Here is a 22,705-nt window from a genome sequence, read left to right as displayed (position 1 = left end):
CACACAATTATGACAGGCAGGACTAGGACTTGAACCTTAGTATTCTGATGTGCAGGCCCAGTGTACTCACTATTAGTCCACAGCCTCCAAACGACACTGAGCTCCCAGAAGCCTACATCTTGACATCTGTCACTTTGGGGGATCGAAGCAAATATCAACCTAGTCTAAACTACAAGGACTGAGGACAAGTTATGAAATGCTGACTCTCCCATTGACTTCACATTACACATTTAACTTCCTAGAATTCTGACCCAAGGGAGTAGTGCAAAACCTGTTTAGGGAAAGAATATGGCTGTAGCATTGGATTTGGGAGAAATGTGAATATATAGTGCAGTGTTAAAGGGCTGAGGAAACAAGAAGCCAAAGAAGTGGGTGAAGAAAGGCCTGGTGTTTCTGATATTTGCAAAACCAGAGTCTTCTAAGCAGGGAAAATATATTTGTTCCCTTGGTTCTTGGGATCCGCAAAGAAGCAAGCCCGCTGCTGCCTTTTCTACTGAGAGTATTAGCAGTGTGGCAGCACTTGTAGACTGCAGTGCTAGGTAAGAGATTTGGAGCCTCAGAGCAGATCCAGGTTTAAATCTCAGCTTCTGCACCTTCTAGCAGTGTGACCTTGGGCAAACTAATCCCTTCAATCCTCCTTTTTTTCATCCTCAAAATGGAAGCAAACAGATCTTTTAAGAAAGTGCCACTGTGCTGACACGACACCAGTGATTTGAGCCCCATGAGACTCATTGAAGACTTCTTCCCTCTGGAACTGTAAGATAATACCTTTGTGGGGTTTTAGGCCACTATGTTAGTGGTAATTTGTTATAGAAGTGGTAGGAAACAAATACAGATTTTGGTTAAAATGCCCATCCCTCAAGTCTGTTGAGAAGATGAGCATAAAGAGCCTAACTCAGTGCCCATTCAATGGCAGCTTCTGTTATTATTTTTGTTACTTTGGAAGATAGGTGAACTTTCTAAATTATTAGTGTCCCTGATGCCAAAGGCCTAAGGGAGAAGGAGAAAATATATAGTGGAAAAGAAAAACTTCTAGTAGCCAGCAAATTCAGGATATCTGCCCATCATGGGTTCCTGCCTTCCATAAGCCAGCCCACAGCTGGGCTGCCTCCCTGGCAATTCCTACCATGTCTGTTGAGGTTTCTTTTGTGCTTTTTTTTGCACAAACCAGGCTCCTATCTGCTTCCTTTCTTTACTCTCCCCTCATCTGCATTTTCTCACCCTAACTTTGACCCTTGGAATTCTCCCATGGTGTATTCATTTGCCCTTTCCTCTCTTTAAAAAATCTGTGTGGCACCATTTGACCCAGCTATCCCACTCCTTGGCCTATACCGAAAGGACTTAAATTAGCATACTATAGTGACACAGCCACATCAATGTTCATAGCAGCACAATTCACAATAGCTAAACTGTGGAACCAACCTAGATGCCCTTCAATAGATGAATGGATAAAGAAACTGTGGTATATATACACAATAGAATATTATTCAGCATTAAAAGAGAATAAAATTATGGCATTTGCAGGTAAATGGATGGAGTTGGAGAATATCATGCTAAGCAAAGTAAGACAATCCCCCAAAACCAAAGGCCAAATGTTCTCTCTGATAAGTGGATGCTGATCTATAATGGGGAAAGGGAAATTAGGGAACTGTGATTGGGCAAAGCAGAGAGTGGGAAGGGGAAGGGGCATGGGGGCAGGAAAGATGGTGGAATGAGATGGACATCATTACCCTAGGCACATGTATGACTGCACATATGGTGTGACTCTACCTTGAGTACAACCAGAGAAATGAAAAATTGTGTTCATTCTATTTGTGTACGACAAATCAAAATGCATTTGTTGTCATGTATAACTAATTAGAACAAATTTAAAAAAGGAAAAAGAATCAGTTGGCTGAAAGTAAAAAGAAAAAAAACTGTGTGGCAGAGTCATATTTGGAAAAGCATATATTTTACTCATAATTGACTTGCTCAGCTCCTTTCTGGACCAATGGAATCTTGAAGGTGATCTATCTAACCCTTTCCTTTTTCTCCATATCCCTCCTACTTTCCCCCGGTTATTCATAGAGTTCAATTTGTTTAAATGCATTTTACTTTAAATTTCCTCCAAAAAAAATGCTTCTTCATTCTGTTCCATAAGTCAAATTAATCACCACAAATAGGCTGCTACCTGAAAAGTAGATGCATAATCAGCATAATACTGGTCAATAATGGTGCTGAATTTTGCCTCTCCAGATTTTTGCCCTTTTCTCTCTATACTTCTGTTATCTGAACTTCTATCTTTCACAGTCTAGTTTAGAGAGTAACCCAACTGGTCAGAGATAATGTCTGTACATACCAGGAATGAACTTCACACGCAACTCATCTGTGTACATGAGTAAAATTCTCCTTTAGGGGACTTTGTGCTTTAAGTTCTTTAATGTAGTAAGATTCCACTCCATTTAGTGTGCAACAACACTGGAAAGAAAGGAATGGCATTTCTCAGTGGAAACTTCACACAGGGATGGTGCGACAATGATCCAGAATCTTCCATTCCTCAGTAAACATTAATGGAGTACCCATTATGTGCCAAATTCTAGCCAAGAATACACATATACTTTAACTCCTCAAGTTCCTAGTTTCCCAGGAAAATAGCAAAAGGAAAATATTTATAGATAACTTCAATTTCCCAGAAAGTGACTAAGACATATATTATAGTGCAACAGGGAAGTTAAAATTTAGCAAGTCCTCGATCAGATAAAAGCCTTGCCTCCCACTGATTCTGGTCTACAAACCAGGAATTAAGCCTGAACTGGCTACCTTGTTGTCTCCTGGGGGGCTTGCTCTTCTGTCTCTACTTCCTAACTTTCCCTTTCCTGGAAAGTCGCTCATCCTCAGTTCCCTGCTTCCTCCTACATGTTCCCAGGTCTACTCTACTGGTCAAAAACAGACACATTCTGCAAGACCCAGGGCTCCTTTCCTCAGAACCCTCAGTATTTTGTGTCTGCACAACCACATGGGAACATAACTTCCCTACTAAAACACAAAAGCCTAGAATAAACAATCTCCCTTACATTTCTGTGTATACCTCACAATGCAAATTATATCATTTAATACATTTTTATTTAGACCATGAATGCATGAATTGGTTAGTTGATTGATTAATTGATAAACTATTAAGAGATGGGGATGGCTTTTCTCAAGATGTACTAAGCTCAGAAGCCCAAATGATTGACTTAAACATTCACCCATGTGTTCCTTCCAGGTAATTCTCAGAGAGGCTAGAAGCCCGTGTTCAGCTATCTCTGACATGGAACATTTTGCAACATTTCTGGAAGCCAGTGTTAGCTGCAGGGAAGTTCTTGGATCCTAGAGTCATACAGACAAGGACTTCCCAAAAGCTGAAGACATTCATCTCTGCTGTGGCTTCTTGGATAACCCAATTTAAGCTTTAGTTTTCTGATCTGCAAAACGCAGCTGCCTCCTCTCTTTTCTTGTTCTATCTAGTTGGCTTATGAGAATTAGGTGTATGAGTGTAAAGCATGCCCTTTTCTCTCTATACTTTCGTTATCTGAACTTCTTCTTTCAGCAATCTACTTATTAGTATATCTAGTAACACTCTCTGTGACATTTTATTTGCCAAGTATTTTTTAATAACAAAATATTCATAAAATAATGGTTTTTAACAGAAACCCACAGTTCATATGGAAACCAATCACTAACTCTATGAGTTTATCCTTTGGGTTTCATAGGTCCCTGGTAGAGGATATGCAGGACTCTTGGTGTGTGTCCGTCCTGCAGTCCTCACCATCTCAAATCTCCTTTTTATTCTTGAAGGGCCTCAGTTCATCCCTCAAAAGTATGCCTCCTGTACCTCAAAGGCACTCATCAGACTCTGGAAGCCTTTATTTTTCTTTTTCTTGTTTATAAAGTTATTGTGATTACTAAGCTAACTAATCAAATTTCCTCCATTACTTAAAGATTATACATGCCCCAAGTTTGGATGTTTTGGGACACAATGTCATGATGTAGTCATGGTATAGATACTACAGCAGTATTTATCTGCTCCTACTAAAGCATAACATTCTCAACTGTGTCTTCAGCTTGTGAGAAATCCTGAAGATGGCCAAGGATGATTCCACTGTCCGTTGCTTCCAGGGCCTGCTGATTTTTGGAAATGTGATTGTTGGTGTAAGTAATGAGAATTTTCAGAAAAGTCTGCTTTTCCTGTAAGCATGAGTTTATATTAATCAAAAGCGAGATTTAAAATGAAAATAATGACTTTTGCTTCCAACTTTAAAGCATACGAATCTAAAAGAAATCACATCCACCATGGCCAGTATCCAAACACACCTATCACAAGTGCACTTCAGTGCTTCTTTCTGATTTCATCTTGGTCTGATTTTGGGAATCTGTTACTAAGGCTGTTAGGGCAAATATCTGCATCTTCTTGTTCTCCTACACAGAGGCCAATACTGGGATGTGGGAATGTCTTGTAGGTCAAGCTGTGTGGGTACAAGGGAGAGCACTTGTTTGGGAGTCAAGAGACTTATTCTTGGACCGGCTCTGCCTCTGACTTAATGTGTAACCCTGGACAAGTCATCACCTTTCAGGGCCAAGATGTCTCCACTATGAAATACAGGCCATGGGATAAGCTTCTAGCCAAGATTCTAGCTCTCACTGATAAGTATGATCAGAACCACTTCAAATATTACAATCCAGCAATGTGGGCAATAAGGCAGTGGGGGAGGGCTGGGGATGAGTGGTAACCTTCATATAAAAAAGGCATTATCTAGGGCTGAGACTGTGGCTCAGCGGTAGACCGTTCGCCTATCACGTGCAAGGCCCTGGGTTCAATCCTCAGCACCATATAAAAACAAGCAAAAAAATAGATAAATAAATAAAATAAAGGTGTTGTGTCCAACTACAACTAAAAATAAATATTTTTTTTTAAAAAAGGGCACCATCTAGGGCTGGAATGTTGCTTGGTGGTAGAGCAGTTGCCTAGCATGCATGAAGTCCTGGATTCATCCCTAGCAATACAAAAGAAAAAAAATAGAAGCCATGTCAGATTATTTTTTGGATGGTCTAAAATTATCTAGGTATTTTCCCAAATAGGAATAAGACCAAGAGACATGTGAAAGAAAGTAGTATCCAAGGGAGACCGTATATGGAAGGAAGGAGCAGGATGGAACTAGCTGTTTGATTTCCTGGTAATGAGGAGTTGAAGTCAGTTGCATAAAAGCTGTGCAGGGGAGGAAGTCAGTCTGTCTCACCGCCCCCACCTCCATTCCCTTTCCCAATGCTGTGCTCCTGGCCACCTGCCTGACACTACCCACTCTTGGCTTGCTCCCAGATGTGTGGCATCGCCTTGACTGCAGAGTGCATCTTCTTTGTATCTGATCAACACAGCCTCTACCCACTGCTGGAAGCCACCAACAATGATGACATCTATGGGGCTGCCTGGATCGGCATGTTTGTGGGCATCTCCCTCTTCTGCCTGTCCGTCCTAGGCATTGTGGGCATCGTGAAGTCCAACAGAAAAATTCTTCTGGCAGTAAGACCTTAAAACTCTCTATAACTGTTTTCATGGACCCATTTCAAAGGATTGTTTCTTCATCACTGAGCACAATGCCTGGGCTTTCCTTGACACACGTAGGAGTAGAGAGTTCCAGATGAGGGTGAAAAAGCAGGGAGGTTCCCTGCAGTGACATCATCCCTTGGAGCAAGAACATTCTCCAGAAGTCCAGGAGGTTCTCATACAGGGAACCCAAAGGGAGACATCTGGGAGTGACTCTACTGATTGTTTTCTAGATCTATGCTTCTCTAGCTGATATCTGCAGTTGCCCAATATATACAGCCAGAAATTACATAAGACCAAAAAAAAAAAATTGTGAGAACTTGTTTATTAGATTTTTTGCCCTTGACAAGAAGTAGTTTTAAATACTATTTTAATATTAATCATTAATATGTAAGGACATAAAATACCAAGTAGCCATGAAGGTTTCAGAGAAAGCAGGAGGATTTTTGAAGATTTTTGAGCTCAAGGCTGCTGGGTTTATATGAGGGCCTGCCCTTCCCACATCAAGAAAACCTTGACAAGCCCCACTGCGAGTGCCCCTTCCACTCACACCCACCTGTGAAGGCTCTAACCCTGTCCCCAAACCACATACAGCAAGACTGTGACCTGCCTTCATAGATGGAAGCAAATTTGAGTCCAGCAGAGCTAAGAAACCTCTAAGTTGCACCTAGATATCTACTGCCTGCCCCTATGCACCAGGACAGAAGTTTTTTGTGTTGCCATGGGAAAACACATCACACACACACACACACACACACACACACACAACTCCCAACCTCTGAAATAACTTTCCTGCCCGAATGCTCAGGATCTGAGTTCAACTTTTAGAAAACAAGTCCCACAACTTTAGGTAACTGTTGATTTACTTTTCCTGTAAGCAAACTACTGTCCTGGTACTCAGGGAATGCAGACCATTGCCATTCTCTATTTCCTTAGTGTGAGTTAGTTCAAGGGCAAATGCACCCACTTTGGGAGGGTGGGGAAAGGAATGCAAGGAAGAGGGAGAGGAGAGGCACGTGTCCCTAAAGACAGCCTTCACCTGCATCCCAGCCCAGTGTGTGTCTGACAGAGCCAGGAGGTCTGAGCTGGGGAGGGAGAAGGAGGAGGAGTGCCCTTTCCATGGGACTGACAGGGAAACACCTGCACCCCATGCTACCCTTCCAGAGTCCCACAGAGATGTCCTGAGGCTCTGTGAGAGGAGCAGCACATCTCTTGACAAGTATCAAGGTGGAGCCAATACAGGGAAAAACAGTACAGAGCCGGCTTCTGAAGGTCCCCTGACAGCAGACAGAGGTTTTTACCATCCAGGTGGCGTGGGCAGTAAAGGATTCTGTTCAGAAAGCTTCCCAGGAGCAAAGGAGGAGGACGTTTTTCCCTGCCCTCCCCCACTGACTCTGACCACAGTCTCCCTTCTCAAAAAGGACATAAGGACCAAAAGTGCACGTGTAAAGCCAAGGAAGGCAAAGGCAGAACTCTCACCTAGACTTAAAGGACATCTGCTGCCCGGTATTTTCCAGCTAGAAATAGAGATGGTGTCACAGGGAGGCATTATGTGCCACCATTGGTATGCAGCCCATGTGTCCCATGCACACGCACAACACAAACCCCATCAGTACACCTGGTGAGCTCTGCTTTATTCACATGAGTGACAGGATGTGGGAGGAGGATGCCACTGAGACACTGTGTGCCTGGCTACTGGCTCTTCTCTGATATACCGAGGTCCTGGTTACGAAGGACACCAGATGTTCAACAGATGCTGATTTATCTTCTTCTGACCTCTGAGATTCTAAAATGTTCTGAAAAGCATAAAGAAAATCTCTTAATTAGAGGAGATTTTTAAGGCTCTCCATCATGTGAGACACACTAAGACTCTGCCTGCCCCTGAGCCTACACACACATGTGCACACGCGCACGCACACACACACACACATACACACACACACATATATCGATTCATTCTCTTGCATTTGTTTTTCCCAGTTAAACTAGAAATTCAGGAACTGGATGAGAAAGCTCTATCCACCCTGATCATACAGTGACCTCTTCGAAGATGGAGGTCTCTTCCCCCAATGGGGATTTCAGCCAACCTAAACAAATGGCCACTTGTTCTCCTGAGAAAATCAGAGGGTTTTGCTGACTAGTACAAAGCCTTGCACACAGCACCTAGAACCAAGCCCCATTCCAACCAGCTGATCAAAGAAGCCTTGTGTGATAACTGCATGAATGTTCAGATGACTATATTTAGGTTAAAGTGCTGAAAAATGATAGCCATCATTTGGGGAAGTCTTTTTTGGGGGATAAATGTAATTCTTTTTTCTCGTTTGTTTCCTTTCCAGTATTTCATTCTGATGTTTATAGTATATGGTTTTGAAGTCGCATCTTGCATCACAGCAGCTACGCAACGAGACTTTGTGAGTATGCTCCCCAAAAGCACAGAGCAGAAATGATAATGAGTCTCCATTACCATAATAACATAATGGCTGGCATGCATTAAGCCCTTGCTGTGTGCCAGGCATGCTAATAGGCACACTAATAATAGATAGTTAATTTTACTTAATACTCATAAACCTAAGAGATAGGCAGTATCTCCTGTCATTTTATAAATGAAAAAATAATAATAATGAGACATAAGAAGGTAAAGCAAGCTGGGTGTGGTGGTGCATGCCTGCAATCCCAGCAGCTTGGGAGGCTGAGGCAGGAGGATCACAAGTTCAGAGCCAGCCTCAGCAAAAGTGAGTTGCTGTCTCTAAATAAAATACAACTCAGTGAGAGCCTGTCTCTAAATAAAATACAAAATAGGGCTGGGGATGCGGCTCAGTGCCCCTGAGTTCAATCCCCAGTACACGCCCCTCCCCCCCAAAAAAGAAGATAAAGTAACAAAACTCATCTGAAGTTGCACAGCAAACAGGTGAGAAAGAGCAGAATTCTGACCCCAGGCAACCTGACTCCCAGGGTCCAACCTGGTAACCATAGGCTCATCTTCACTCTGACCCATATTCTACCTCAGCTAAGACTTATCTTTCTTTCTTTCTTCTTTTCTTGTTGTTTCCCTACCCTATGCCACCCTATAATATCTGTTCACCCTGGTCACAGTAACCTCTTTGAAGATGGGGGGTTTCTTCCCCACATAGGGACTTAAGCCAACCAGGCAGCCTTAGCCCACTACACTTGGCATCTCTGAGTATGGTTTTGCTCTAAGAGAATGTTCAGAGTCCTCAGCAACAGGTGAGAAGAATATTTTCCCTTCTTTGGGCACTAGTATGCTAACTCTCCCTCTTATTTTTTGCCTCTGTCCCTGTAGTTCACACCCAACCTCTTCCTGAAGCAGATGCTGGTGAGGTACCAAAACAACAGCCCTCCAAGCAACGATGACCAGTGGAAAAACAATGGAGTCACCAAAACCTGGGACAGGCTCATGCTCCAGGTAAGGTGGGTGGTCCTGGGGAGATGCCATTTTGTAGTTAGACCAGTGGCCAGGTGGACATGGTTGGGAGTGAAGTCAGCATCTCTAGGGGACTTTGCTCCAGAAGAGACTTGTGACAGGCAAGGTCATCTATGCCTCTTATTTACTGGTGGAGGCAGGGGTGCACGAGGAGAATGTTGAACACATGACTCAATGGAATCCCTAAATATATGTTTAATTTCAAGTCATGATGTTGATTTCACTTACCTTCATGGCAAGTAGATCAAAGAAATTTACATTAATCATATGTTCTGCTTCTTAGAAGGCAGGTCTTATTCAATTAAAAGAAAAATGTCTACTCAAATGGCAATTTCTGCCTATCTTACCTTTCTGATACATTTCTATACCTCCCATGTGTCAGTTCTGCTAAGGACTGGGGATATAACTTGATTTAATTACCCAATTTTTTTCTAACTGGCAATCATACCATCCAGTTTATCTCAAATACCATCAGAAGTCCAAGTCTTCCAGAATATGACCCCCATATTGCCATATGCATATAAATTGTTATCTTCTATATACCCCCAATGTGACACAACTTTCCCTACCCTGCTCCTGCTTCCTACCCCCCCCACCAACTTTTCAGTCTGTCACCAGCAAACCCCCTCATAATGTCCACTCCTTCTTTGAACTCACCCTTTTCTCTCTGGCTTTACTAGAAACTCGACTGCCTCCTAGTGGCACTACCTTTCCTTCATCTTCTTGCTTTCCCCCATATCTCATGCACCCTAGGAACTGGAAATTAACTAAATGCCTCTGTGTTCTACTTGGCTGCCATACTATTTCTTTCCTTCCTTCATTCCTCCTTCATGACATCAGTCTCTATCGCCCATTACCCTTCTTTATTATGATTACTTATCAACCACCTTCCAATCAGTCATTTCCTTCATTGGGGATTTCAATATCTCACTCACTGTCCACTCGTCATTCATATTCCTGTCATGGGCCTAGCGTGAGACTTTGACAACCACATGGATGATCTCTCAATTCCCTATCCTACAGCATTCCAAAGGTCTTCTCCACCTCAGCTCAGCCACTCTCTTCCATAGCCATGGCTAGTGTGTCATAACCAATAATTACGCTAAGAAAACCCCACTCTGTCCACTGTCTTCTATTTTATCTTCATTTATTCTTTTTTTTAACATATATATGTGTTATGTAAGATTAAATGAGATAATATACTTAAGGGGTTGGTACAATGCTTGGCTCGTAATAAACCCTTAATAAATCTTTATTGTTAATACTAATATCTTGGTACAATAATGTGAGAGAGATATCATCATTCCAATATTACACATGAGCAAATTTAAATGCAGAAAATTAAAAACTAGTGGTGTAGAAATTATAAGTAATTCTTGTTTTGCTTTTCTGCGTTTTTACCATTTTCCTCAATAATTTTGTGTTACATTTATAAGGGAAGAAAATAAACTGGAAAAAAAAAGTGTTAGAACCTGGTGTCATGCAGCTGTGCCTCTACATAGAAAAGGAAGATCAATTGGCACGTAACTGATATCCTTATGTTGGCTGGAATGCAAGATAGAGAGGATAAAGCAAAGTTCAAGTGTTTGAAGGAGGAATGAAGGAAAGAAGGAAATAGTATGGCAGCCAAGTAGCGTGTGTGTATGTGTGTATATATATGTATATATATGTTGTAAATGGACACAATACCTTTATTTTGTTTATTTATTTTTATGTGGCTGAGGATCAAACCCAGTGCCTCACACATGAAAGGCAAGCACTGTACCACTGAGCCTTAGTCCCAGTCCCTCTTCATTTATTCTTATATTTCCTGCCCAATAATTTTTCTCCTTTAGGATCTCCAATTAATTGGCCACCTTTTCATGCAATATCACCCTTTTCATATTCTCTTCCCTCCTAACTGTCCCTTCATCAACCTCCTTTACTCCCTTACCTGTCGTTGTTCATCAGGGAACTAACTGACCCCCACTGTGGGAATGCAATTTTCACCCACTCTTCAGCTACACTCTAAGAGCTAAATATTACACAACCCTGGTGACTAATTTAAAACTAAATTTGTGACCATAAGGCTCAAATAGGCACTCTATATTTCCTAGTATTTTTTCCCTGAAAATTCGTTTTCTAGTATTTCATATATTCTCCCCTCTCTTCACATCTGTAAACTCTCTCCTCCCCCTTACTTTCAGCTGTTGATTTCACCTCATATTCTATTAAGAAAATAGAAGGAAGCCAAGCATGGTCATGGTGCACACTTGTAATCCCAATAGCTCAGGAGGCTGAGGCAGGAGGATCTTGAGTTCAAGGCCAGCCTCAGCAAAAGTCAAGTGCTAAGCAACTCAGTGAGACCCTGTCTCTAAATAAAATACAAAATAGGGCTGGGGTTGTGGCTCAGTGGTCAAGTGCCCTGAGTTTAATCCCCAATACACACACACACACACACACACACACACACAGAATATAGAAGGAATCAGACAAAACCCATCTCATCTCTATCACCAAATCGGCCCATTTACATGTTTCTGCACTCATGTGTTTTTCCTTCTCTCTAGTGATGACAAATGGACTGTCCATTATCCAAATCCCTGTTTTTTACTCTGCATCTCTCCTTCACTTCAACAAACTTCCTTGCTCTCATCTGCTTCATTAGTTTCCCCCTCAAATCAGCCTGCAAGAACTCCTTCAGTTGTACATGTTTTTTAAAAAAAAAAAACCTCTTTCTCCACATTCACCCACCATTCTGTCCCACAACTGTTCTATTTCATGGCACATCTCAAAAGAGATGCCAACACTTGCTATTTGCATTTTCATGCCTCTCATCTGCTTTCATCCAACTATAATTGGCTTCTGACCCCACCACTCCACCAAAGCAGCCTTTATCATGGTACCAGTTACCTCCATCCTGCCTACCCCAATGACTAAGTTTCTGTCCTCATCTTATTGACATCCCATCAGCATTTGTCACATGGGCTACTCCTACTTGACCCCCTTTGCTGGGTTTTCACCTTTTCCCAACTAAGTGTTACGGTACTACAGGGCTCAATTCTAGACTCTTAACTTTTCTCTGTTCCTACCTAAATCCTGGTCTGAAACAAGCATGGCTCAAACTTAACCATTTTTTTCCCAGAATGCTCCAGTCAATACAGAAGAATTATTTCTCTTGATCAAATATTTCCAATTCTCCAATGGCAAAATTGGATACCCTGTAAACATGATTTTTACCATCAAGTTTGCTAGGGTACATTTGTTCTAAAAGTTGAGAGATACCGGTAGCTTAAATTTCCTCCCTTGAAACATTTAGAGAATTTATGATAAAGAAGAAAAGTGATATGGGTTGCTTTATCCTCTATCTTGCATTCCAGCCAACATAAGGATATCAATTACGTGCCAATTGATCCTCCTTTTCTGTGTAGAGATATAGCTGCATGACACCAGGTTTTTACACTTTTTTCCGGTTTATTTTCTTCCCTTATAAATGTAATACACAATTATTCATAAAAATGGTAAAAATGCAGAAAAGCAAAACAAGAATTACTTATAATTTCTACACCACTAATTTTTAATTTTCTGCATTTAAATTTGCTCATGTGTAATATTAGAATAACGATATCTCTCTCACATTATTGTATCAAGATATTAGTATTAATAATAAAGATTTATTAAGGGTTTACTATGAGCCAAGCACTGTACCAACCCCTTAAGTACATTATCTCATTCAATCCTCACAAAAACTCTGTAAAGTAGATACTATATTTATCCCAGTTTTGCAGTTAAGAAAAATGAGTCTTCCAGAGTTTTAAACATGTCAAAAGCTACAGGGCTCATTAAAGGCTAGTAAAGTGAAAAATACTTTGCAAACTCTTAAGTTATGCCTTCAACTCTAGTTTGGGAATTTTTTAGTAAACGTAAGATATGGTAAAAATTCCATTTCTTCTTTCTCTCTCTAAAACTCAATTGCTACACTGATAGCTCTAGGAAAGACCATGAAAAAGAATGTGTATCTCTTATCCACTGGCAGGATCACTGCTGTGGCGTAAATGGTCCATCAGACTGGCAGAAATACACATCCGCCTTCCGGACTGAGAACAATGATGCTGACTATCCCTGGCCTCGGCAGTGCTGTGTCATGAACTCCCTTAAAGAGCCTCTCAACTTGGAGGCTTGCAAACTAGGAGTGCCTGGTTATTATCACGATCAGGTGAGTCCCCTTGCCTCCCAAGACCTGCCAGAAGGTTCTCTTTATGAGAAAAAGATAATGGTCACTGTAAGTACTAGTTTCTCAGTAAGGAATTCTGTCTTTTTTTTCCCCTAAACTCATGTTAATTGATTCCTTCTTTGTGAGTTAATTATGAATGCTAATCTAGAATTGATATGGACACATTTATATTTTAATAAAATAACAAAACAGGAGAATAGCAATGGTGAAATCCAACTTTGTTTAAATGAATATTTGTATAATGTCTAGAATTGGTATTTCAAGAAACAGTTACATAAAACCAAGATTTGCTCTATTTTTGCAAAGTGTATATATTAGAAGGAATGATACCAAAAAGAATGTTTTGCTAGTTTCAAAGCAATGGCAATTGCAGAGGGTACATGCAGTAATTATGTATCCACATTTCTTATTCATTGGTAATATGAGGCAATCTTAATAAAATGTTTGATTGGTAATTTGGACCAAAGATGGTTTACACACAGATGGTTTATGAAAAAGTATCTCCAGGCAGATAAGGATAATATGATGATGATCGTGAAACATTTACTGAGTTCTTACTAGATGCCAGATGCTGTTCTGCGTGCCATACGTCTACTAACACCTTTGATGCCTATGTGATCTCTATTTTCCAGATGAGGAACTAAGAAACAGAGATGCTAAGCAGTACCTTGCCCAAGGTCACACAACTAGTAAAAGGTAGTCAGAATTCAAACCCAAGCAGTCTGGCTCAGGGCACAGACTGTAAGCCAATAGACTTGGTAATTGTCCCCAGAAGCCCTGTGGAGAGCTCCCACAGACCTGTAGCCACCGAGCACAACATTACACACTCAAGCTGTGCACTGCTTTGGGAGTTAGCCCTTTAAGGAAACCTGGTTGGATGCTGGTTTATTCAATAATTGGGAAATGTCACGCTCTTTAGTTTGGGAGTGAATGATACAAACTGCCTGTCTGAGTGACAGGCACTGTACTGCTGATCTTCACACCACATCTAGCAAGGTGCTCAGACTAGGATTGAATACGTTATTTAGGGAACGACATCAGAATGATGGAGATGAGTCTGAAGCGGTGTTCTGAGCAACCCACATTTAGCTGTACAGCAGCTTTGTTCTGGAATTGTTTTAACCAGTTATTTTCAGAGTTATAAAAATTAAATTTGTTGCTTATAATAACAGCATGAAATATAACTATCACTCTCACAACTCAAGAAGTACTTTTAATATTTCAACATTGGAACTGGCTCATGCAAACCAATCTTGATTGGGTTGTAATTACTTATACACTGTGTCACCTCTTCAAGACCAATAACAGACTGATTGGCCTTCAGATGATTGGTTTCTTTCATAGCAACACTTTTTTCTCTAGCACATATAATATTCTAAGTTATGAAAACAAGCCTAACACTGTGCATTTTCTCAAGTTTGGATAGATAAAAATTTGAGGTTAAATAAGGTTTAACTCTTTCTCTTCTCACTGCCTTGGGACCTCTACAACAACTTTGACAACCTTTCTACACCTTCCCTTTCAGTTCCTCGGTCTCATCTGCCTTTGACATCTCCACCTCCACCACCTACCAGTGAACCACAACCACAAATCATCATCACTCAGCCTGCCTTACTCCTCCACCAAATTCCTTAGTTCTGAAATTTCTCCTGGTCCCTGATTCTCTATGCTTCTTTCTACTTCCTCAACTTCATTCATTCTTTGCCCTCAACATACTTTCTGATCTACTAGTCATTTTTCTGATTCTCCCTATCTTGCTCCCCCAGCTTCACCCACATCCAATTCTCTGACTTATATGTCCTGCTAATTCCCTCCTAGAAATCCTTTCCACAAAGCTAACTGTGCCACTCAGTACCTACCATATTCCTGCTATTGCATTCAACACCCTGATCTGTCATGTTTGTTGCTTATTGTTTTCTCTGAGTTTCCTTAAAGACTTATATTATTCATTTCTATGTCTTCAATCCTTAGCATAATACCTGGCACAAAGCAGGCACTCGATAAATGCTTGGTGGGTGAGTGAATGAAGAAGCAAAGGGCTGTCTTTTTTACATTCACACTGTAGCTTTTTAAGGTTTGCAGTGGGGCTGGGGATGTGGCTCAAGCGGTAGCGCGCTTGCCTGGCATGCTTGCGGCCCGGGTTCGATCCTCAGCAGCACATATAAACAAAGATGTTGTGTCCGCCGAAAACTGAAAAATAAATATTAAAATTCTCTCTCTCTCTCTCTCAAAAAAAAAAAAAAAAACAAAATATTTGCAGTGCACAAATGTGCTGCTACAGACATGAAGCATGAAGACTAACTAATAATTAGCAAAGCCATCATAAGTGTGGTAATGGTAGAAACCAACCAGTATTTCACAGGTCAGATGCAAGTATATATATATATATATATATATATATATATATATATATATATATATATATATATATATATATATAATGCTATATCATGCTCCATATGTTTCAGAAATGCTACATGCAAATACTGATCACTACACCTTAAGAATAGTATGATGTAAGGAAGTGAACACCACCGAAATGATTACAGTATGTGAAAACATACTAAAGGGAAGAGATGAAAAACTGGGACTTTACTCTGTGAGCTCCGTGAAGGCAAGACCTATTTCTGTCTTGTCACAGTTAAATGCCCACCCGGCACCAGGCACCTGGCCTAAAGGGCTCTTGTATATGTTATTAGATGAACGATCACCTCCCAGGACCTTCAGGAGGATGGGAGTGTTTTGTGAACCTTCAATTGTATTGTAAAAGATGCTGTTGTAATCATTCCCTAATATCATGCTCCATTTGCTCTATAAATGTTTACTAGGTGTCTTCTATGTGTCAGGCACTTATTCTTCGTTCTGGAGATTCAACAATGAACAAAACAAAATCTCTGCCCTTGTGGCACTTGCCTTCTTGTATGGGAGACAAATAGTAAACATGGCACCAAAGAAGAGGTAGAAATCCAGGGGGTGATAAATGCCATGAGCAGCAACAAAGCAGGGTAACCATACAAAGAATGATGGGGGAAGGTGGTTTTCACTCTAGTTGTCAGGGAAGGCTTGGTCAGGATGATATTTGCAGAATTCTGAATTAAGTGAGAAAATGAGACACTGGAAGATTGGAGGAGAGAATTCTAAATAAAGGAAGCAAAAAACGTTAAGGCCCTCCAGTGGGAGGATTCTTAGATTTCTGGAGGAATACCAAGGAGGTCAGTCTGACGGGATCATGATGGGTGAAGGATGGCTATAAGGCAAGGATGGGTCTAGATCTTATGAGTTCACTCAGGCCTCAGGGAGAACGGTTGGGAGGCCATTGTTGCAATCCTGAAGTGAGACCCTGGGAGGCCAAGGTGGTACCAGGGGATAGGAGGAAGCTTTTGGATGGGATATATTTTTAAAGCCAAACCAAAAAGATTTGCTCAAGTGTTGGATGTTGGCTAAAGAAAAAAAAAAAAATAAACATAATTTGAAGATTTTTTCACTAGGCCATTTAGAAAATGAAAATACCTGTGATATAAATGGAGAAGAGTAAAATGGTAAAGAAATCAAAGAAAAGCAAAGGAAGGACACAAATGTAGATTATCAAGGGACTGGGGCAGAGTCATGAGGACAGAAGCTCAAGTGGCCATGTGTGGTCACTGAATGGAGCCTGAACTTGGTAAGCCTAGGGTATCTGCTGGAATCTGCTGACATTTTCTGGTAAATCTAGCACATTTGCCTCAGGACCTCATGGTCCGTGGCATTGACCCTTGTTACTGAATTTCCTAGGGATTCCTTATAGTTCCTAGGGCTTTAGTAAAGGTTGCTCAGATGGCAGTTCTAGCCTTACACATGGATATTGTTCCAGGTGGCTAGAACAGAGTATGCCATGTATAAATGCTCACTGAATTGTGGCATGTATGAATAAATGAATAAAAAAGTTAATCACTCTTTTGCATATGTATCATGGCTCCTTGAAATCTCACTGGAATCCAATAATGTTGAAATAATGATGTCAAATGAGAATTAGGGAACATGATATTGGACGGGATTCCTTTAATAATTATTTTTAAATGACTCAGAAGACCTCTGATTTTCAAAACCAGAATCATTTTTACTTTTAAGTAAAATGAATGAACAAATCAAAAAGTAATTCTGCCCTTTGGGGAGGAGAAAAAAATTCAAATTTTATTGAGCATGTATTATCCATATATTCAATATGGGGAAAATATTATATATATATAAATAGTAACAGTTTTGCTAATAAGACTGAGTGATAAAGATACAAATAAATGTGACATAGACTAATAATTCAACAGTGTTACTTATATTCCTTTAGCAAAAGACTTCTAGTAGCTGACTGTCCACAGGAAGGTGGAAATAGCCTGGTTGTGAAACTGGACTTTGGAGGGCATCCATCCAAGTAGTAATCTGCTTTCCCACTGATCTCTTACATCTTTTGTCCTGGTTGCTGTCACACCAATGTGGATCATCCCCTCCAGGGCTGCTATGAACTCATCTCTGGACCAATGAACCGACAGGCCTGGGGGGTTGCCTGGTTTGGATTTGCCATTCTCTGCTGGACTGTGAGTATCCTCTGGCACATGTTTTATTTCTGAAAGGGTGACAATTTTAATTTCTTAAAATTGTCACTGGTTTTCTCAACCACACTAGAAGGTCAGGAAACAGAACCTCAAAGCTGAAAGCTAGTCAGGAAGCTTCTGACAGCAGAACAAGGACAGTGGGCCCCCTTGAGGTGTGGGGAGTTAACTTCCCTACCAGGGAAAGGATATGCAGACCTTCTTTGGTTACTGGGGATGCACTTGCCTTTGGGGTGCGACTGCCTCTTTCCCCGGCCTAGACTTCTTACTGAACTCCAGCCTGCTGCTTTGGGTCTCTAGATCTCAGTAACTAGGTGGCTCCTGCCCAAGCTTCATCCACCTACTTCCTTCCAAAAGGCTGCCCCCATTGGTCTCATCATTTCCTACTGCCCTCTCTATCAGCTGCACATGCAAGCAGGAGATGAGAGCTGTGGTTCTCAGCCCCGGATGCACATTAGAGTCTCCTGAAGGAGCTTTAAACAAACAAACAACAACAAAGAGCTTGGATCTCAGCCTCTGAGATTCTGACTCAGTTGCCCTGGGGGCCCAGGCTTTTTTCCCCCACCTCAAATGATTCCAATTTGCTGTTGAAGTTGAGAAACACTGCATTCAGGGAGCAGTCCCACACTTTTGTCTCACAGCCCCTCGACATTCCCAAAATGTATTAAGGACTTCAAAAAGCTATTACCTGTATAGTCTATATCTACTAATATTTACCCCCATCAGAAATTAAGATAGAAAAAAATTGAATATTTGTTAATTCACTATAAAATAATTAGTAGGAGGCTGGGGATGTAGTTCAGTGGTAGAGTGCTTGCCTGGCATGCCCACGGCCCTGGGTTCAATCCCAGCATTGTCCAATAACAACAACACAGTTACAATAGTAATGACACAATTAACATAAAAGACATCTTTTGGTGGGAAAAAAATGACTATTTTACAAAACAAAAAATGAGACTCAGTGGCAGAGTGCTTGTCTGGCCCTGGGTTTCATCCCAGCATGTCAAATAATAACAACAACGATGATGAAGATGCAGTTACAATAATCATAATGTAGCTAACATAAAGAGCATTTTGGTGGGAAAAGTAACTATTTTACAACACAAAAAAAATGGGGAAAAATTGCATCATTTTATATTCTTTAAATCTCTTTAATGTCTGGTTTAGTAGAAGACAGCTGGAGTCCCTCTTTTGGTCTTTCATTAAATCTGTTGTAATATGTTGACAGGGTTGAAAGATGTGAAGAAAATACATCCTTCACGTAGATGTATAGTCAAAACGGCAGGGATGCTTTAATAACCTTATCTGAAGATAATTGTGAATATTCTTTTGATACTTCACCAAATTCCAGAACTTTCTTAAATATCCATTGCCATAGAGAATCTGAAACTGTGTTAACAAACTTTTCATGTTATTACATTAAATATGTTACATTGGTCTGTACTACCCGTTGAATAAATCTTTTACTATGCATAATTCTATAACATCAGGAATTGGCTATTTGGGGAAATATTGGTTCATTGTGTTAGGCATGTCTTTCAAATGTTGATTGATGTTTTTATGCAACACCAAAAGATCACTTCATTGATATCACCACATTGGAAAAAGATCTCAGGCAATGGAACACTGTCAAGCTCAGGGTAACAGATCAGTTTTCCAAAGATCTGATTTTTGTTTGAAAGCTCAAATTTATTGCTGAAAAAAAATTATCAGTTGTTTTCCTTGAAAGGACAGACTCACTTTGTAAATCTTTGAGATAATATCTGACCAAACATCCAGTTCTGAAAAACCATAGCCTATCTGTTAGTCATTTTTTCGAGTAAAAATAGTGCTTCATAAAAAAATGTGGCTAGGTTAGCTCACAAACAAGTTACTCAAGTGTTTTTCTTCCAGACAACCATATTTCACTATGCCACAGGACTTTTGTAGGCATATTTCTCTTTTGTCACACAAAATATTTAAAAGATGTGTACTCAAAGGTCAAAATGAAAGAAAATTCCAGTTCTTACTACTCTGTTGAGGATAATCTCCAGTAAAACTGGTATTTGTTTTTTACTGCAAGTACATGACAGAAGAGAATATATAATGACTACTAACATATTTTAGCTCCTCTACCTCAATTCTTGCTAAGGCCACAGCCATTTTTTACCTTACACTGCTTTTGCACTAGTACCAATGTCAAACAGTGAAAAGGCCAACGAACCCTAATAATTGTTTAAGCAGTCTTGAAATAATTGTTTAAGCATCTTGAAACCCGGAAAGTGTGTTTAGGTACCATAATTTGAGAAAAGCTGGGTTCAGGGGGAGTAAACTAAGTGAGGCAGGAAGAGAAGGGTGTCTTGTGATCACTTGGTCCACCCCCTTCAGAGTTCCTACAACACCCTGTGCATAACCTGTTGTGGAACTACCCTGCTGTGTTCCATTTGACTGCCCAAGGCTTAGGGATCAGATGCTCTTTGCTGCCCAGGACCTAGCATAGCCCATAGTAAGGGTTCAATAATTTGTTGAATGAATGAAAGCTATCAATAGTAAAATTTCTATTCAAGTCAGTTGGTGGGAACTGTAGGATGACGTTTAAAGGTTTTTGAGTATCTTAGATCTCCAGACCAGTTGTACCTCTTGATATGTCCACAAGTATCAAGTGGGTTTTAGATATAGTAAATTTTTGCAATTCAGAAGATGGAAGGAAGGGACCTAAAGGTATTGAGGGTGTGCTATGGAAAAGGTGCCATATCAAATACTTTCAGTATTAAACCCTCACAACAGTAGCTTGGTAGGTAGCCAGTCTTCCATCTTTCAAGGAACAGTACTTGAGGAGAGCTCTTGGGCATGTCCAGTTCATTGCTGACCACAAAGGGCTTTCCAACAGTGCTTAATCAGATAAACTCCGAAGCCAACTACCTGGCTCAGAACCCAGCACCCATAGTTCTATGACTTTGATTAAATTCCTTATCATCTCTGTGCTTCAGTTTCTTCAGAGGTTTTTGGAAATAGTAATGCCTGATGAATATAAGTTCCCCTAATAAACATTAGCTTCAATTATTAGTATTACTCTTACTATTGTTGTTGTTGTTGTTTCATTCACTTCTCTAGCTCTGGTATAGGTAGAGAAGGTGCTATATTTATTTTATAGATGTAGAAACTGAGGCTCTTGAAAGTTAAGTGACCTGGCTAAAGTCCCCTGAGAGGAGTTGCCAGACCTAAAACAGAACTCAGATATTCCAACACCTTGACTAAGTCAGTTTCTTTGGGTTTTGGGTTCTGTAGCATTCATCAGGGGCAGCTATTCCAGATCATAGGCATCAGAGGAAAAAGGAGAAGTCTCTTGGAAGAAGAGTTCAATACTTAGAAGTAAAAAACTCTTACTCCAAAATGGTAGCTACTAGAAATGGGACCTCATTGGGGACTAATTAGCCCCGATATCAAGAAGAAAGAATTTCCCTAGGAGGCTAGCTTAGCATAGAAATAAGTAGAGCAACCTCAGAAGTCAGAGTCCAGGATGGCACTTGGGGTTGGAAAGCAGGAAACGGGAAGGCTGCCTCTGAGAGGCAGGTAATAATTGATGCTTTAGATCAGAATGGACTCTGTCATATCTGGGTTGTGGTGTTGCTTAAGGTTGCTCTTAAAATCAGTGTCACCTAAGCCTGAAAGAATCTAACTTTATTTTTTTCTCAAGTAAATATTTCTATAAATTGTTTTGTTTTGTTTTCCCCTTTTTCTATTCTAGTTTTGGGTTCTCCTGGGTACCATGTTCTACTGGAGCCGAATTGAATATTGAGCATAAGTGTCACCACCATACCTCCTTCCTCGGGTGACTCTGGACCTGGTGCTGGAACCCATTTTTTCCCAATAGTCCACATTCGAGCTCCACTATAACCTGTGCACGTCTAATCTCACATTGCCAAGTCAGCTGATATGGAGAGCCTTTGGACTCTCAGGATCTTGCAGTTCTCAGGACTAGTATTTTAAGTCTTTGTCTAAGATTATGCAACATTTTTATGCACTGTAAGACAGAGAGGATTTGGAAAGTGGAGACTAGCCTCTCTCATCCCTGTTTATTTTTAATTTGGAGCATAAAAATATTCAAAGAAACTATATTGTCACAGTAAGCCAGCTCTGTATTTGATTAACAAATCTGCCTCTATTTCTCCTTGTTTTCTTAAAAAAAAAAAAAAAAAAACAAAAGCTTCCAGGCTTCCATTTATCTCAGTATTGTCTGGATGAGAGAAGGAAGCAAAAGATTGCTGAACTGTGTCTTTTGCCTTTCGATCCACGGACTTGTGAGTCTCTTGATAAAACTTTGGGATCCTTTTATTTTCCAGAGCAATCTATGATCTTTAGTTAATGATGGTTGAAATTCCCTGTCATGCCCTTTGGAGTGATACGCTTAGTAACATCAATTCTCCATTAATTAAAAGTATGTGGACTTTGAGGACATCAAAGGGGCCTGTTATATGTTGACTCAGTCTTTAACCTGAACGGTCTCAACTTGAAACACCTTTCCAATAGGTGAGATGAAGGCTGGCTGGTAGAACAAGGTGATTTATAGGGATTTTTGTTTGCTGTCAAAATATTTCTCTTCTGAACTGTTTCATTTGCAGTCCTAAAGGAAGTTCCTATAACTCAACATCTGTTTGCCTGATCTTATAAATAAAGAGGGTTTTAAAAGTTGTTTACTTCTTTTGTTTATACTGGCGCCCTAACTGGTCCTGTATGAGTCTAACAAAATCGTTTTCTCAACAGAGGAGCCTACTTCTTGGGAATTAAAGTGGAGGAGATGGAAACTGCGCACACAGGGTGCGGTTTCCTGCTATGGGCTGGCTCTGATGGACAGTGAAACAGTTGGAATTTTGTGTTTATTGTGACTTTTCACTCCTGCTCTCCTTACCCAAGAAGTGCTGGTGGAG

General features: G+C 40.5%; 1 protein-coding gene across 1 annotated transcript; it reads left to right on the top strand.

Moving 5' to 3' along the window:
• The first annotated feature begins 4,101 nt into the window (after positions 1–4,101).
• Positions 4,102–21,576, top strand: Upk1b (uroplakin 1B). The gene is made up of 7 exons (XM_027936142.2): positions 4,102–4,170; positions 5,336–5,536; positions 7,897–7,971; positions 8,862–8,984; positions 13,018–13,197; positions 17,700–17,783; positions 21,526–21,576. Exons 1-7 carry the CDS (start codon positions 4,102–4,104, stop codon positions 21,574–21,576), a joined length of 783 nt encoding a protein of 260 aa, XP_027791943.1.
• Positions 21,577–22,705: the final 1,129 nt, after the last annotated feature.

This window comes from Marmota flaviventris, chromosome 8, assembly GCF_047511675.1.
Source record: "Marmota flaviventris isolate mMarFla1 chromosome 8, mMarFla1.hap1, whole genome shotgun sequence".
Lineage (NCBI taxonomy): Eukaryota > Metazoa > Chordata > Mammalia > Rodentia > Sciuridae > Marmota > Marmota flaviventris.
This window is presented reverse-complemented; position numbering and strand designations above follow the sequence as displayed.